Raw genomic sequence first — 17,103 nt, 5'->3', positions numbered from 1 at the left:
TTTTTGTGTTAAAAGCTTGGCAGCAGGAAGGTTCTGGGTTCAAATCCCGACAGGGCCTTCCTGTGTGGAGTTGGCTCATTGTTTCTGTATCGGCTGCCTTGGTTTCCTCCGCACAGTCCATAAACATGCAATATACAAAAATCTCCAAATTTATCTAATGCAAATTAAATAGCTTAAATATTAAACCTTAAACCTGCAATAATACTTGCAGGTTTCTATGGGCAACAGTAACTCCCATCTTCATTATTAAAGCTGGCTTTGAATGGACAAGTTCATTAGAAGCCTTCTGACAGAAAGCTCCGTTCTCAGAGGAGTTTTAAGCAAACATGATGCCGAACTGGGATAATTAAAGACATAAATACTCCGAGGTTTTCATGTGGTGGATGGCTGCGGTCCAAGCTATTGAAAAAGAAGAGTTCTTCCTTCCTACAGACGCTCCACGACAGGCTGGGATGCGACCCCGTAGCGCCATCTAGCGTACAAAGTGTACTAAACACTTTCAGGTCAGGTCTCCTGCACACACTCAAACACACTCCAACACACACTGCCGACAGAAGCTCTGCGCTCATTCCAAGTTTCACAGCGTTGTGTGCTTTGAAGAAGACCCTGGTGGCAATCTGTTTTCCTTTCCATGACCATCATACACATTCTTTTTGATGCTCGCAGCACACACACCCCACTTCAAAACGTCAGACATTCTCCAGGCGAAAGATGAGATTGATGATCTGACGGAATCCTGACATCAACTCAAAAGCCCAAAGTGCAGAACAAAATAAGTTAACCAATGGTTTAGGTATTTTAATTCTGGTAAAAAAAAAGAGGAAAGATTCACTTTAAGTCACTTTAAAGAAAGTTGTTTATGACAAGTCATTCCTAAAATACACTGTTACGACCCTTTTCATAAATAACCATACAATAGTAATCAAAAGTAAGATTCAGGAACAAAATCACTTAATTTCAAGGTAAAAAAATCAATATCTCATTAGATGATGGAACATTTTACTTCCTCATTTGGAAGGAAAAAAAAGATTGAATTCGTATTGTAATAGGGGTAAAGTATTATATTAACCTGGAAGATACATATGATTGACCGGTTCAAAAGCATTTTATAAGTGGCTGACAGTCAAACTGAGGGTTTTAGGAACCCGCCTTTCATCAGCCACAGGAAATCCAACTCACTGTCTTGCTGAAATAGGTCACTTTCAAACCTCATGCCTGGTGAAATCATTCACTTAAAAAATAATTATAATTTCTATTTAAGTGAGTGTATAGCACTCAATTAAAATGCAGTCAAAATGTATAGAATGGCATGCAATGCAGCAACATCAGGGGGCAATATGGGGAAATGCATCATCCACACCGACCAGAGGTCAAGAAATGTGGGTTTGAATTGTTCAGACGAGAACAGCCAGTTATTAATTCTCTTTGATGGAATGTAGTTGTGCTGATCACATAATCTGTGTTTCCCGACAGAGAGAAGCTGTAAAGATGAGATCTTCCTGAGAATGCATGTTTGTTCCTCATCAGCTCCGGACTGGAGCCTGCCTATTGTGTCAATAGTTTGGCCCTTTACTGTACGGATCCTGCCTCATCATGCTACCGTAGCACAGGGATGGATCACACACTCCAGGCCGTCCAGGGATGCCAGGGTTACCACTTCTCCCCTCTGCTCCATCTAAACCAGGGGGCCCAGGCTTGCCTGGAGGGCCTGGTTCACTGTACCCCCGGGGACCCATTGGACCTGTGGCGATACAAATACTAAGCCATTTTCAGCTCAGTGTAACTATGTATAGAAGGAAATAGTATGAGTTTGCACATGTTTTTGATAAGACGTGAATGATTTCACATTTTTACCTGGAGGCCCAGGTGGTCCTTGTTCTCCGATGGTGGTCGGACCCGGGAACCCCTTGTCACCATTGGAACCTGGTTCTCCTACAAACACAAGTGTGCTTTTTTAGGTGTCCTGAAAACATCTTTAATAATGTATTTTATAATCCGGAGTTGCTCTTACCTTTAGGCCCGTTAACTCCAAGACGACCAGGGCGACCGGGATGACCCGGCTGTCCCCTCGGGCCACTAATTCCAGGGCGACCCATGAGTCCCTGGGGCCCCATTGGGCCCGGAAGACCAGGAGATCCAGGCCGGTTTTGACATCTGGTACAGCTGCTCTGCTGGTTGCCAAGCAACAATAAAGGCAGCTCAGCTGGGGTGATTGAAAATGAAAGTATTTCAGATGTGAGATGAAAACTCGTAGAATCATATTGTCAGGCAGCCCATAATGATACTCACACTGAAGAATATCCCTGCAGATTTGCCGAATGTGATTGTCTGATACTTCACTCGCCTGGATGTGATGGACGATATTCAGTGACTGTGGACTCCAGTGTGTCAGACACAACGTCACAAATAAAATACTTGTAACAGTAAAGTAAAAAAAAAAGAAGCTTACAGATCTTCCTTCAGGTCCAGCTGGGCCAGGCAGGCCCGTGTCCCCAGTCAACCCGCGGGGGCCAGGTGGGCCGAACTGACCCGACTGTCCAGGACGTCCCGCTTGACCTTCTTGACCTCTCTGTCCCTGTTCCCCTGTTGACCCTGTCTGGCAAAAAGATCACCCCAGTGTTAGCGGTACACACACTATTTCAGGCTGTCTGGAGGTGGAATGATTAATGCATTTAGCTGAACATACCTCTCCCTTTAGTCCCATTGAACCAGTGGAGCCCTGCCAGTGAAGGACAGGATAAGTCATTATACTGAAAAGTACTGAGACAACACCTCCAACAATCTGCACAACCTTTAAATGTGTGATTTTATGATAATAGAACAAATATTTTTGAGAACTATAATGCACCGTGATATGCTCAGAGAACAAAATAAATCTAGGACATATTAGGGTTTAATGTGGAAAAGTACTGAAGGCAGACTCATGACCACTGAGTGTGCATCAAGATGATGGAGCACCACCTGCTGGCCAAACAGCGTCACGTTTTACAGGATTACAGGTGGATATGTCATCATAGGTTAAACTAGAAAAGCACTCAGAGGGCACAGACCTCCGCCGAGCAGCTCATTCCCCTCCTAATTGGATTTACACCGTCCACATTGTGATCTGGATCATCACCAAAAGGTTCTAAATTGTTCTTGCTATCTTTATACACAAACCATGAAAAGTAAAACTGAATCAGAGTTGATGAAAAGGACTCGAACCCGGAACCTTCTTGCAGTGAGGCAACAGCGCTACCCACCATATCGCCCCAGCACGATCTTCATCATTATATGCTCGTCATGGAAACTCACAGCTTTGCCAGGTAGACCAAGCGCTCCTTTTTCACCTGCCATTCCCTGGTGAGAAAATAATTTGTTTCAAGTTATGGACTCATACTCTGCTTGTGGAACATCTAGTAATGAAATCAGGACTACAGGGTAAAACATCCATTCCAGACGTGGCGATTACGTCACATTAGAAGGAGTGTTCTTGTTTCGTAAAACATTTTAGTTGCATCACATTAACGGCCTTTTGATAATGTGATTGTATTTCATGATGTAGCATGAAAATGAGCATAAAACAGATTCATGTTAAATTATTGCAGAAATCAGTTGAATGTTAAGATGTCAAAAGACAAAGCGTAAATGACACATGAAATTCAAAATTTATATTTATACAAATGTAGAGCTCATAGACAGCAATTACCGGTAATGTGCCACACTGGCATATTGTCAAACAGAACTATGCTTTAGATAAAAATCTGTGTTAATTAGACACCTAAAATGGATAATTATTATTATTATTAGTAGTAGTAGTAGTATTGAGTTTATTTCCTACTGATTATTTGCCTTTTACCTCTAAAATTAAGTTATTATTTGATTTTAGCATTACATGGATCAAAACAATCACTCAGAGATCAAGTTGTGTGATTAAGGACCAATGACATCATCTCAAATCTCACCTTCTCTCCTCTTTCACCTGGATGTCCACTTTGTCCCTTAAGAAATAAAAAATGGATTCTAAATATTTTTTACTCATGGGACAAACTCAATGTCAAAATACATTGCTATTATTTATTGATATATTTATTCTAAACCACTAAAGAACAACAACATATACTTATATAAGTGATACAATGATAAAGGTTTGGAGTTGGAGGAGGGGAGAGTCGTGGCGGTTTAACTACACGTGTAGATATACCTTGTTGCCCTTCAGGCCTGGCATGCCTGGGTGTCCTGGGTGACCTAGATGTCCAGGTTCCCCTGGTCTCCCCTTTAATAAAATGCAGTTTAACTTCAATAATTATCTATTAGAATGCTCTTTATTTAAATACTACTGGAATTAAAACCTCCAAAATGCTTTACATTTAAATATAGTACAGCGTAGAAACCCTTCTGTCTCGATTATTTAAATGGGAACGCACCTCAGAGCCCGGCGTTCCTTGTATACCTGGACTTCCAGCTTCTCCTCTATTCCCCTTGATAGAGAAATAAAACTTGAAACAACATCCTGACCACATCGTATCACTGGCTGGAACATTTTAAAGAGGATTGGGTGCATTAAAGCTGAGTGTTTTATTGTGCTTTCTTTACTAGTTAAGCAAGACTCTACAGATGCAGAAAAAAAAAATCAAAGCATCCTCCCTAATCTAGTTTTTAGCCATTCCCAGTACCAATACACACTGGCTTGTTGAAGGCAGATCTGGGAATGAAAAGTGATAGGAGATAGTGTCCAATCCAGGCTACTAACATCATTAATATTTCTCTGACCAAACAGTATTGCAAAATCCAGGCTTAATGTATCACCATCATTGTGGCTAAGAGATCATCATTTATACTAAATGCTAAAAAAAGGGATTGCCTAACAGGGACAAAATATTACCTTTGGTCCAATGTGTCCTTTTGAACCAGGTGTTCCAGGTAAGCCGAAGTCGCCCTACATGAGATGAAGGAATTGCTTTTGTGTCTCTTAAGGCTCAGTGTTACCACGAGGCAGCATGCACCAATATTCCAACAGCTGTGAACTCACTGGTGATCCAGTCGATCCTTTGACGCCCTTAAATCCTGGTAAACCAGCTTCACCCTTAATAAATGAGAAGAATGACGCACAGCAGCCGATCCCTTTAGTTTGCATTTACATCGGGAAGGTGTTGTCTGAGCTTCAGCTCACCTTGTGTCCAATTAGGCCAGTAATTCCTGGTAGTCCAGGCATTCCCTAAAAGGGAGGACATTGATTAGAAAATGAAGCAGATCAGTACATCTAATAATGCCAAACAGGATAAAAAAAAACGTGTACTTGTTAATCCAATCCTGAATATAAGAACTAGTATTCACTAGCATGGTATATAGGAGTTTTGCAATATTTAATAGAAGTGGCAATTTTAATAAAACCACATTTTCAAATGCAGTATTTGCAAAGTGATTGCAAAAACAGGTCCCAGTTAACTTCCTCTCACAGTGAACTAATTGCTTCATTGCGTCAGTAATAATGCTGCCCAATAACAGCACAAATTAAAAAGACATGATTATGGCATGCCGTTCAGGAACTTATTATATATATATATCAAAAGTGCTGGAATATATGGACCGAACTATGAAAAGTCTGAGAATATGGACCGAACTATGAAAAGTCTGAGAATATGGACCGAACTCTGGAATATATATACGAAAAGTCTGAGAATATGGACCGAACTATGACTCGCTCAGTGATGACGCAAGATCGCAGCTGCGCCGTGATGATGATGAATATATTTATTAGATAGAATGTATTTATTAGATAGAATGTTAGAGTACACGTACAGTCAGACAGCAGCATGTCTTACAGTACAAATATCCTGTCGAAGTGGAGGATTTCAAAAAAGCGCCCGTGGATTTGTTTCCGTTGAAAGTCATAAACTAGTTTGCCCGACCGGGAATCGAACAGGGGCGACAGGGGTGTGAGTGCGGAGCCCTAACCGCTACACCGCGGCTTTCAAATATATATTCCCGTGCACCGAAAAAAGTCTGAATATATTTATGAAAATGTCTGAATATATATATGAAAATGTCTGAATATATTTATGAAAATGTCTGAATATATTTATGAAAATGTCTGAATATATATATGAAAATGTCTGAATATATTTATGAAAATGTCTGAATATATATATCAAAATATATATTCCAGAGTTCGGTCCATATTCTCAGACTTTTCGTATATATATTCCAGAGTTCGGTCCATATTCTCAGACTTTTCATAGTTCGGTCCATATATTCCAGCACTTTTGATATATATATATAATAAGTTCCTGAACGGCATGCCATACATGATGCACCTATAAATGTTTAACAGCGTTGTTATTGCTGGAGTCATAAAATGAAAAAAAATGAAGGCATTCATTCATTCATTCCTTCCTTCATTCCTGTTCTGGTGGAAACATGGCTTACAATCCTTGTTGTGCGACTGACTCATTGCACCGCTAACTGCATGTTAATACACAGAAATCCAATGTATTATTAGTCTGATAGCATATTTGATATTTCATTCAAACTAAATGTACATGAAATCCTCAAATTCTGGGATTAAATGTAAAGATGTAAGAAAAGAGCAGCGGCTCAAACAGCCTACAAATAGCAATTATGTGCAGTGAGCCGTGACGGCTTTTATGACTCACAGGCTGGCCTTCCCTTCCATCGACACCTGGAACACCTCCGGCCCCAGCGTCTCCCTTAATATGTTGGAAAAACAAAAAACGCATTTACAGCTGTGTTGGTATTCACTCATTAATTATAGGCTGAAACACAGATGTTTTGAATGTAAAATAATCTGATGATTATTCTCAACATTAATCAGGTAGCTAATTCTTGCAAATTATTATTTTTAATGTTAATTCAAAATGTCCACAGCCCAAAACCCAAAAGGCTCTTCCATCCATTTATGAATAATTCTATTTATTACACCATTGAGTCACCCCAAAGACTCATTTACTATAATAGAATAATAAAAGAAAATAATATTACTTAGATTGAAGAGGCCTTAACAGCAATAAAAAAAAAAGTATTTTTTTCTGCTTGAAAATGTACTGAAACAATTATCAAAGGAAGAGCTCATTTTATCATCAAAATAGTTTATCTATTTTATCATGCTGGATTTAGAAGATAAACGATGCTATTAAAACTTTGATTTTCTAGATTGAAATGAGGTTTGGTGACTGTGGGACACCACCACATTTACTTGATTGCTTTTGGGAACCCTGATTTCCATTGATAACGTGCACGTTTAACCAACCTCAGTCCTCAGGCTATTATTCTCCTAATCCTGAATGAGTTTTGGATTACACTGCTCTGTGATGTCAAGAGAAACAGACCTTTAGACCTGGTCTCCCTGGTAATCCATCTTTTCCATCTCTGCTAGGAAGGCCCTGGAATTAGCGAAAAATGATGCCACACACTGTAAACATGCTCTCTTGACTGATTCTGAACTGTTTCATACATACAGATTCTCCTGGATAACCTGGTGGCCCAGCAGGTCCCATGCTTCCTTTGTGTCCCTGGAAAAATCACACCACTCCATGGAGGATGTTCCAGCTGCAACCAACTGAATGATTATGAAGTTGTGTGGAGCAGCAGTCTTACCACTTTACCAGTTGTTCCTGGTAAGCCCACAATTCCTGGGGATCCCGTTGAGCCCTGACAAAATGAAAAGTAAAAAAATATATATCTTTAGGACTTTAACACTTGAAGACGGCTTGGCTCATCTAAACTATTTGTTGTGGTGAAAATCCTACCCCAAGTTGAGGTTTCAGGATTTTTGTCCTCATGTGCTGCCACCTTGGCACTAAAGCTATATCCAATAAAGCTAACTCAAAATGGCAGTCATGACAAAATATGGGCGGCTGCTCGTATAGATGGTGTGTGTGAGCAATGTCTGGTGCGTTTGCTCATTTTAGGTGTTTTCACTGGGAAGATAAAGAGGTTTTCATTCAAAAAGGTGGGCTGTGGGTTTATCAATAAACTGCAGGGAGCTGTATAGACAAAAAACAGAATGCAGTTTAGAATAAGAATGTACCGGTAAGCCTATAATATAAAACATTGTTTTACAGTGTTCCAACATCTTGGTGTTGGAGATAATAGTAAAATAAAAATAAAAAATACTAAATTCTAAGCCGATTAATGATTTTGGTGAACGTGACTAAGTATCACAAATTGTGAAAACAGCTTTTGTGTCCTTGAATTAAGCACTTTTGACTTAAATTATCACACGTGCTTTCATTCTCTATGTCCAAGCCAGGAAAATGAGAATATACCCATTTCAATTTTATATTTGCGTTTATAACCAAAGAAAATCTTACTCTGAATGAGATGCAGATCCCAGCCATTACAATTTGAAATTGTCAGTTTGGATTAAGGAGGTGACGAATGCATCGGAGGTTACTGTTTTGTACATATTTTTTTAGCTGTGATCTTCTGACTTTTCCACTTTTACCACCCGCAGGGTGACATTTCGGTTTTCATATTTATTTAGCTCCAAATGAGTTGTAATATTCCTGGTGATCCTATCAGTTTGCTTCAGCAATGGTCAGGTCAATATTTACTTGCTCTTAAAATGCATAAAATCATATGCTTTGTACATTTATTGCTGTTTCTCATTTTGATTTTTGAACAGATGTGGTGGTTTAACATGGCTCAGTAGTAATAGTTTCATTTGAAAGGTGAGACTATATTTTATGCAGCATTGTAAATATTTTACCCCATTTTTAAAACCTGTTTGAGCAATGTTTTCATGAACTTTCTGTTTTATATGCAGGTTTTGGCCGTTATCTTTGATTACAAATGAAAAAGGATGTAAAATCGCTCTCATCTCAGTGTTCATGATTCCTCAGATGCCTCACTGATAAAAAATTATTATTAAAAATTATTATCAAGAATGAAAATGTAATGATGGGATAAATGGCCCAGGATGATTCACTTTGTGTGCATGCCTGTCTGCATATGGCTGAGACATCTATTTGTCATATTGGCCAGCTGGTGAGGATGCCCGGGGGCCGCACAAATTACAAGGTGAAATGATGCAACTGAGGTGATGCAACCTCGAAAGGATGCGTCACCTCACTATTCCTCAAAATGACACCAAATGCAAATGTTGGTCACATGTGTTAAAGTGACCTGAGCAAACATTTGGGTTAAACCCGTAGAGATGGGGGGGGGGGGGGGGGGGTGCTCAGCTACACAGATCCAGGTTGGCGTGCACAATAAAAGACAATGATAATAAACTTTCAGTTCTCAAAGGATCATTTCTCTCTTTGTGGAAAAACTTCAGTTGAACTGCACTCACCGGAAACATATTTCATCTCGCACAGCCATGGCTGCTGGTTGCATTAAATTATTTAAATGTTCCTTGTAAATCCTTGAAAAACTTTTTTATGTTGACATCATCTTGCTTTCAAGGTCATGAATCCTATTTTCCAGAGGTTAGAGATTCTTGTTCTCATTCTTACGGTGCCATTGAATGCAGCATTAGCACATGTATGACTTTTAGCATGTGGGACCAAACTCACTCTGGTCAATGCATTTTCTGGAGATTTTGGGTCTTTATATTTGTGTTTGTGTTTATCTTAATTTTAAAGGAAACAAAGATGCAAGTCTGCCTCTTTTGTGAAGTGAACTTTTTCAGAAAAGGACAGAACAATAGAAAGAAAATATGAACATATCCAAGGAATCTTTGGTAGCCTTTATTCTCTGTACTCTGGTCCCTCACTACATACTATATACTTTCCTGGGGGATCTGGCTTTATGTTCATAACACATGGTTTCTACAGTGACTGATGCAGCGATGCCCAAACAGGTCCAGATGATGTGTTTAACAGGGATTTCCTGTTAATTCTACGTTTGTTCTCATAAAGATTTACCTTTACAATTCAATGTGTGCTTTTAACGCTTTCTTGTTTCTTCTACATAAATCCCCGTAGCTGTGGTCAAGCAGGGGGTCCAGTAATTTTGCCCACTATCCATGCTCAGATTATATTTTCAATAAATAATATTATATAACATCTGGATGCAATAATATGAAACAAAAATGCAGTTACCACGCTTGAATAAAAAAAGAAAAAAAAAACATCACCACCTTCTCTCCTGGTTGCCCAGGTAATCCCAGTAATCCAGTCATGCCCCTGTCACCCTGAGAGAAACAGACATATTACACAAGCAGTGATCAGAAATGAACATCAATGGATGTTACTACAGCTTCCTACCGGAACCCCAGGCCTTCCTTGCTCGCCTTTGTACCCAACAGGTCCACGAGGCCCCTGAAAGGATCACCCAAGGAAACCAGCTTTTCATTTTCTGCTGTTTGTCATTTCAATGCACAGGAAAACTAGGCGACATTTACCTCGACTCCAGGTGGTGCTGGGACCCCCGGATGTCCTCTAATGCCAGGGATACCCTGCAGATTTAAAAAGACAAGAACCATGCTCACAGTGAGCATGTCATTTGGGTGAATTTGGGCTGCAGGGATTTTTAAATGAGGGTTTTGACCAGCCTGCAGTACACACTTTTAGAGACACAAAATCAATGTTTCTTTAAGTCGAAGTTTTTTTGTAATTTATCCACTGGAAAAAAAGAGTGTGTTTACCACTGTTATCATTCTGAAGCAATCCTGAACACACCAAATTAACAAGCATTTTGGAGGCCATGTGACATTTATAATTGTATGTTATATTTGTCAGTGGCGGGCCTTGCATTTCACATCCAGACCTTCAGCCAATAACCTCATAAAATTGCAATATTATTTAGAACAATAGGGGGACAGGGGTCCCATGCGCTCGCTTAGATTTTTCTGCTGAAGGAAGTCAAGAAGATCAATGGGAAATGTTCCTGCAAAATCACCCATGGCATCCAGTACAGTCATTTATGTTCTTAGTGGATACAGATCAAAAAGTGTTCCGTGGCTCTGTGTTATGCTGGAGAAGGCTGCTTGTGGGTAATCTTTCGGGTATTCCCAAAATTTCTGGGGGTGTAGAGCTTTCTGACCAATTTTCCTAAAAATGATTGGACAAGTCTTGACAATGGTTTTGAAAACAAATGTGCATCCATTTCTTCTCCTTCTTTCAGCCATTGTGGGTTGACACAACAGCTATTAAATCAACACAACTATATTTTTTGCCCGTGCAGGTCACTACAGATGCAGTTTGCTAGCTCTGGCTCACCACTGATATTTGTATATTAAACTATGTAGTACTCACAGGCTTACCATCAGCACCAACAGCTCCGGGCCAGCCAGCTTTGCCAGGGTTTCCTTGTTCTCCCTGAGAAAAGTGGAATTAAGTATTTTAAATAGGTTGTTTGTGCATTTTGGAAGTTGTGCTACTCCTTGTGAATTAATTAATTATAAATCTATTAACAATATATATTCTCATGTGTGGACTGGTTTACTTTATCTTCAGTTCATGCTGTGTTTGTTTACGTTTACGATAAGATGCTCTTGAGCACTTTGTGGGCCAATAATGATCATCTGCAAGCCAGTGATGGCCCCAGTATGATGGATCTGTTCTATAGTATAATCTTGACACTGTAAATTATAAAGACTGGGAGCTGGACAAGGTTGAGTTATAGCCAAACCAAAAGCAGATCTCAAAGCTTAGTGTGTGCTTGTCGGATAGTTTTCCATGTTTGCTGCTGGCCATGAAAAGGAATACACGCACACGAGACAGGGGACAAAGCAAAAATATTTTAAAGATTTTATTGTACATAACTGACCTTTACTCCTGGAAGTCCAGGAGGACAAACACAAGGTTCTGGAGTCACATCAGTGTAATCAGGACTGTTGGAGCACTGAAATGAACAAAAAATAACCTCAAAACGACTTGTCCAAAACGTGTATTTAATTTTTAATTCAAAACAAAGTTCCACACACAAATGTAGAGCCAGCAGATAATAAAAAAAAAACTATGGTAAAAGCAAAATGCTCTAAGCTGGTCATTGACTCAACTAATGATGGCGTAAATAGTGACTTAATTTTGAGCATATGAATATACAGCAGCACAGAGTGGAAGGGTTAACGCATGATCAAACTGTGCATGTGAGAACAGAAACAGATGGAGCCGGATAAGGTGAGAAGTAGGTGCGAAGAAGTTCTCTTTATGGCTTTTGGACAGAAAGAAAAATGCGCAGACTGGCATACTCACGACTCCTGGTATTTCACAAGCAGACTCTCGGTTGTTCTGCTCTGGGTCGCAGTAAATGCGAAGCTTCTGTATTTCAAACTGAAAATGTAAGAGAAAGCTTTGTTTAAAATGCATCAGCTAACTGTTGAAGATTCCAAACAAGCTATGAAAAGTACTAATTGTAAACACAGGGGTAATTGTGCAGCCGCAATTCCTCCAGTTTTATCAGTGCTCCCCCCCCCAGTGGATCAAAATGGTTCGACTGTTCACGGAAACAGCATGCCCTCATTAAGCCTTGAGCAGGCTACCTGCTGCTTGACCTCCCCCAGGATGTGGGAGTACTCTGCAGCAAGGCTTAACTATTCTGCTATCATTTCAGGCTTCGCTGAGAGTGGCCCATAGATGGTTTCAATTCGACAGGGCCATAATAATTCACTACTGAGGTGCGTTTCATGCTAATGTCCACCGTTATGATGAAAGACGTTAAGTTCTTTCTTCTGCTTGAACGATTCTTTTTTTTAGGATACACATTTGTGTCATTGAGTAAATCACAGCGCCGTCAGCAATTCAGCAGAGCAAATTACAACAATAGTGTAATTAGGATTTATTACAAATGCATGCACCCATAGGCATATATGGCACAAAACATGCCAAATGAAACAAATAATTAATATTAATGAGGCTTTGTGGAGAAAGGGCTCACTTTTACTACGCAGTACTGGTGATACTATGTTTAAAATTATAGCACTTCCCTGTTTGCTGAAATAGTCCTTAAATACAAATGTAAATATAAATACAAATATAAATACAATACTAGTCAAACTGTCATCCGGCCAGACTCTCTCAGAAGCAACAACACGTACTTCATTTAAATACGGTTGTTGATGTTAATAAACTTACTGGCGCTGTTGTTTCCTTCCTGACATATTTCCCAACCTGGGTTTTTCCATTTATAAAAATTCCAACAGGCGGCTCCAAGGAATGGGATTCAATTTCCAGGTCATCAACAAAAAGAGTGGCATCCTCCTCGGTGACCAGCAGTCGTAGCTGGTGCCAGTTCTCATCAAACAGCTTATTGTTCCACACACAAAGGAGAGTAAACAGCCATTAATTCATGGGTTGTAACTGCTGGCACCATGCTGATGTAGACATTACAGATATGACTGTAATTCGTTTAAATACATTTTTATGTAAGAGTTGTACTTTTATAAATGATGAAAAGAGTTACAAAGGATGAAGTGGCTGTTTAAAAGAAAAATGCACTTCACATTGATTATCTATATTATGCTGTATGATTGCATTCTTTTAGACAAGTTAAATACTGACAAAGTCAGTACTCTTTAATGATGATGATGATGAATACATTTATTAGATAGAATGTTAGAGCAGTACAAGTACAGTCAAACAACAGTATGTATTACAGTACAATTACAGTCAAATGGATGTCTTAGCAGAACGACCTCTGGGAGTCTCCTGCTATAGTAAGTTTCCTGTATGAGGCTGTTTTAATGCTGCAGTATATGAAAATTATTCAAATCAGCTGCATTGATCTATTTAATCTGTTCACGTGTACTTTCTTTATCAGGTTAGTATTTTTCTTTACCCACAGTGCAGAATGATGCTCTGAAAGTCAACTGGCATTAGAAACAAGAGATAGTTTTATTTACCCGTGTTGTCTGTTGTTGAAATGAAACCGTTTGAGTTCCACCTGGTGCGTTGCTGGTTGTCGTGAACCTGACTGTGCGGTCCAGTCCGTTTAGAGTCACTGCCATCTGAGGTTCCCCATCACTTGTCTGTATCCTCCATATGTCCCATTCCTCAAGTCCGACTGATCCCTGATACCTCAGTGTGGCCACAAAAACGTACGCCGGAGGCAACCCGTCAGGGAAAAGGGTCCTAGGTCACCAAAATGAAAGGTCGGTAGACGTGTGAATACAGGTATGATGACCGCGGAGAGAAGACAAAAGCAGGATCGTTACCGTGTCGCTTCACTTAAGTCGACATGAGATGTCACTTCATAGGCTTTAATGCCACGAAATGTTCCCTTTGTCTTCTTGGCTTTTTTACCCAAATTTAGATGGAGCAGAATATCAAAACCCTTCTCATGGCGGGAATCTGTAGGGATTCTTGCTGGACAAACGATCTCTGCAGCCAACAAATACGAAGAAATGTAAAAACAGGCAAGCACAGGGACATGTCTTAACTAATTAGAATGTTTGACCTCATAATATTTGAGTAGAATGACACTTTGACCTGCAGCTACTCACCTTCACATAATTTCTGTCGTATGACCTGTATGATCCTGGAAATGGCTTTGTAGTCCTCGACAGAGAAAACATAAGTTGAAAATGGCTTGTTAGCAATGTCCCTCAGCTCAGCCTCTTCTGTCCCTGGCCCAACTCCAATTGCAAACAGAATGACTCCTTTTTTCCTTGCTGCCTCTGCTGCTTTCAAAACCTCATCTTGAGACTTTCCATCTGTGAGGACAACAGCAATCCTGGAAATGCCTGCTGGGCCACGCTCAGAGAGGCCAAACAGTTTTTCTGTAGCAAACTTGATAGCTGCCCCTGTCCTTGTGTTTCCCCCCATGTACTCGATGGACTCCATCGCCTTGATGAGGTCTTTGTTGGAGGAGTACTTCCCCAGAGCTATTTCCAAAACGGGGTCATCGCTGTACTGCACGACTCCAACCTGGGTGAACTTCTGTCCGATGTTGAAGTTTGTTGCTATGTTGACAAGCCATCGCTTCACTATCTCAAAATTGACATCTTCAACACTCCAAGAGCCGTCTAGAATGAACACTAAATCGCACGGTGCAGTTCTACAACCTGAAGCAGACGGGAAACGAACAGTCAGCATAAGATAGTCCATTCCTACAGCATATGAAATCCATTTATGATACATGAAATCACTTTTGTTCAGCTGCATTTAACAGTTTTTAATGATTAGACAACAAAGATAAATAATAAAGGAGGAGAAAATGATTACTTCTCAAGTCTTCATCTTGAGCTGCAGTAAACAAGTGGAGAAAGAGGAGGCACATGCATCGTAGCACACAATGCATGGATGCTGCTTTGCTACCCATTACACAGTGGGGCCAGTTTCCAGTAGTGGGCCTGCAGGGAAAGGGAAAACATGCCTTGTATTGGAGGGAAACAGAAAAGATACAGATACATTTCACATACCTGATTGCTGGTATGGTGTACACATCAGACACATACCGAGTGTAACCAAACAATCAAGACAAAATAAAACCCACGATATATTGACCGGCAGAGAAGCAGCACTACTCTTGAACATGACACGGCCTGATGCTACTAGAGACGCTCGATGTAAGTAACACTGGGGAATGTTTGTATATTTTGAACTGTATTCAATTCCTAAATCTTTTCTGCCGATACAGATTTATGCTCAGACCTCCATCCTTCAAGCAGTGCACGCTCTCTCTCTAATTCTGCTTGACTGCAACTATTTTCCTTTCACGCCTCAGGTACAACATCCTCACACGGTGCTGTCAAGTCTACTAAATAAAGAACTTACTGCACCACTGGGTCACAACTGCCCTCAAAGTGCTGCTCACTGTTTCCTGCGGGATTATCAAATGTTTCCCTTAATCTGCTGCTATTTGCCAATCCCCCGCCCCCCATACACACACACACACACACACACACATAGACAATTCATGTGCCTGAAAAGCTTCACTTCTATGCTTTTCCTCCTCATGGCTATAATAGATCTTAATTCGCTCCTATCCATCCCCAGATGAAGTACTTTAAACTGGCTGCAGTCAGAAGCTGCTCAACCACTTACAGTTGTTATGTCACCTGGTGTGCTATTCTTGCAGAGTGATTATTTTACATTCTGGTGAGTTGGCAGTTTGAGCAGAAAAATTGAGAATTTTGAGAGGACTAAACGCAACATTTGTCGACACCCTCTTTAAACTTATTTCCGTCACACTTTTACACCTGGTCTATGTTTTTAGTTAGTTTCTATGCCAGCCCTGCAGACACGGGGCTGACATTTCCCCTGAAACTAATAACTGTGTTTTTAACTTCAAATGTTAGCATGCACAAATGATAACATTCTACCTTCATGCTACCCTGCTGGTGTTAGCATTTCATTAAAGCAAATGAACACTAACATTTTCTTTTGCATCGTAGTAGAGTAATATGGCAGTTATTCTTATGCTCACGGAATCACTGATGAAATAAGTTATTGTGAACATGGTGATACATCGAGAGGAACAATATTTGACAACTTTGAGTTTAAACATTTAATTTGAGTGGATTTCAGACATTTGTTAATCTGCACCCAAAATATTTCCTGAGGTTTCTCAGTGATCTTTTACAGTAGTTTCAAATATGTAACATAATCTGCCAGGGTTTCATCATGGTAATTAGCTGTGCATATATACTGAATAAAAGTCTAAATCAAACTTGTGTTTTGTGATAAATCATTTAAAACTATATTTCATATACTGTAAAGTTAAATATCGTAGCATCATAGTCATAGCAATCATTTGATGTACAGGAAGCTGCTGAACAAATTACTTCTCATCACACGGAATATTCTACCTGGTCTCATTTGTGTGCCACAATACATATTTCACTGCATATTTAATCTGCAGTGAAATCATATTTTAAGACAAATTTCTCCTTGAGTCACAAAGAATATATTCTTCATTTACCGGTACATGTGTTTCTTACATCTCTGTTAACGGCATGACTGCAATGCTGCAGCAAAGTGTGCAGTTAGCAGCACAGATTTGAGAAATCTGAAGAACAGTTTCCCTTCCTTTACGACATATCAGAATGGCCAGGATTTTTTTTTTCCAATGATTCCACTCATTTTTTGCATGGCATAAACAAGAGACTGATAGCTGAGCATAATGTCTTCAATGTGTACCTGGGGGCAGCACAGACTCAAGATCCCGTAGAATAAATACTGGGAAATTTTTAAACCGTATTAAACAATGAAAAAT

The 17,103-nt window shown here is 39.8% G+C and overlaps 1 protein-coding gene across 1 annotated transcript; it reads right to left on the bottom strand.

Annotated features, from left to right (window-relative positions):
- Positions 1-1,553: 1,553 nt before the first annotated feature.
- On the bottom strand, positions 1,554-15,207 carry LOC137912996 (collagen alpha-1(XXI) chain-like). The gene is made up of 28 exons (XM_068757129.1): positions 15,111-15,207; positions 14,390-14,950; positions 14,102-14,267; positions 13,790-14,018; positions 13,023-13,193; positions 12,144-12,221; positions 11,716-11,790; positions 11,202-11,264; positions 10,349-10,402; positions 10,212-10,265; positions 10,085-10,138; positions 7,597-7,650; positions 7,458-7,511; positions 7,329-7,382; positions 6,636-6,689; positions 5,153-5,197; positions 5,012-5,065; positions 4,865-4,918; positions 4,407-4,460; positions 4,184-4,255; positions 3,945-3,980; positions 3,295-3,339; positions 2,687-2,719; positions 2,450-2,596; positions 2,290-2,344; positions 2,012-2,203; positions 1,855-1,932; positions 1,554-1,741 (listed from the first exon to the last, which is right to left on the bottom strand). Exons 1-28 carry the CDS (start codon positions 15,205-15,207, stop codon positions 1,554-1,556), a joined length of 2,871 nt encoding a protein of 956 aa, XP_068613230.1.
- Between the last annotated feature and the right edge of the window lie 1,896 nt (positions 15,208-17,103).

Source organism: Brachionichthys hirsutus, unplaced genomic scaffold, assembly GCF_040956055.1.
Source record: "Brachionichthys hirsutus isolate HB-005 unplaced genomic scaffold, CSIRO-AGI_Bhir_v1 contig_796, whole genome shotgun sequence".
NCBI classification, from domain to species: Eukaryota; Metazoa; Chordata; class Actinopteri; order Lophiiformes; family Brachionichthyidae; genus Brachionichthys; species Brachionichthys hirsutus.
This window is presented reverse-complemented; position numbering and strand designations above follow the sequence as displayed.

Coding starts and splice junctions, on each gene's coding strand:
- LOC137912996 (XM_068757129.1), bottom strand. CDS start 15,207: ATGGGTAGCAAAGCAGCATCCATGCATTGTGTGCTACGATGCATGTGC. Junction 14,268..14,389: donor ACGACAGAAATTATGTGAAG/GTGAGTAGCTGC, acceptor TGTTGGCTGCAG/AGATCGTTTGTCCAGCAAGA. Junction 10,139..10,211: donor AAGGAAGGCCTGGGGTTCCG/GTAGGAAGCTGT, acceptor TGTTTCTCTCAG/GGTGACAGGGGCATGACTGG.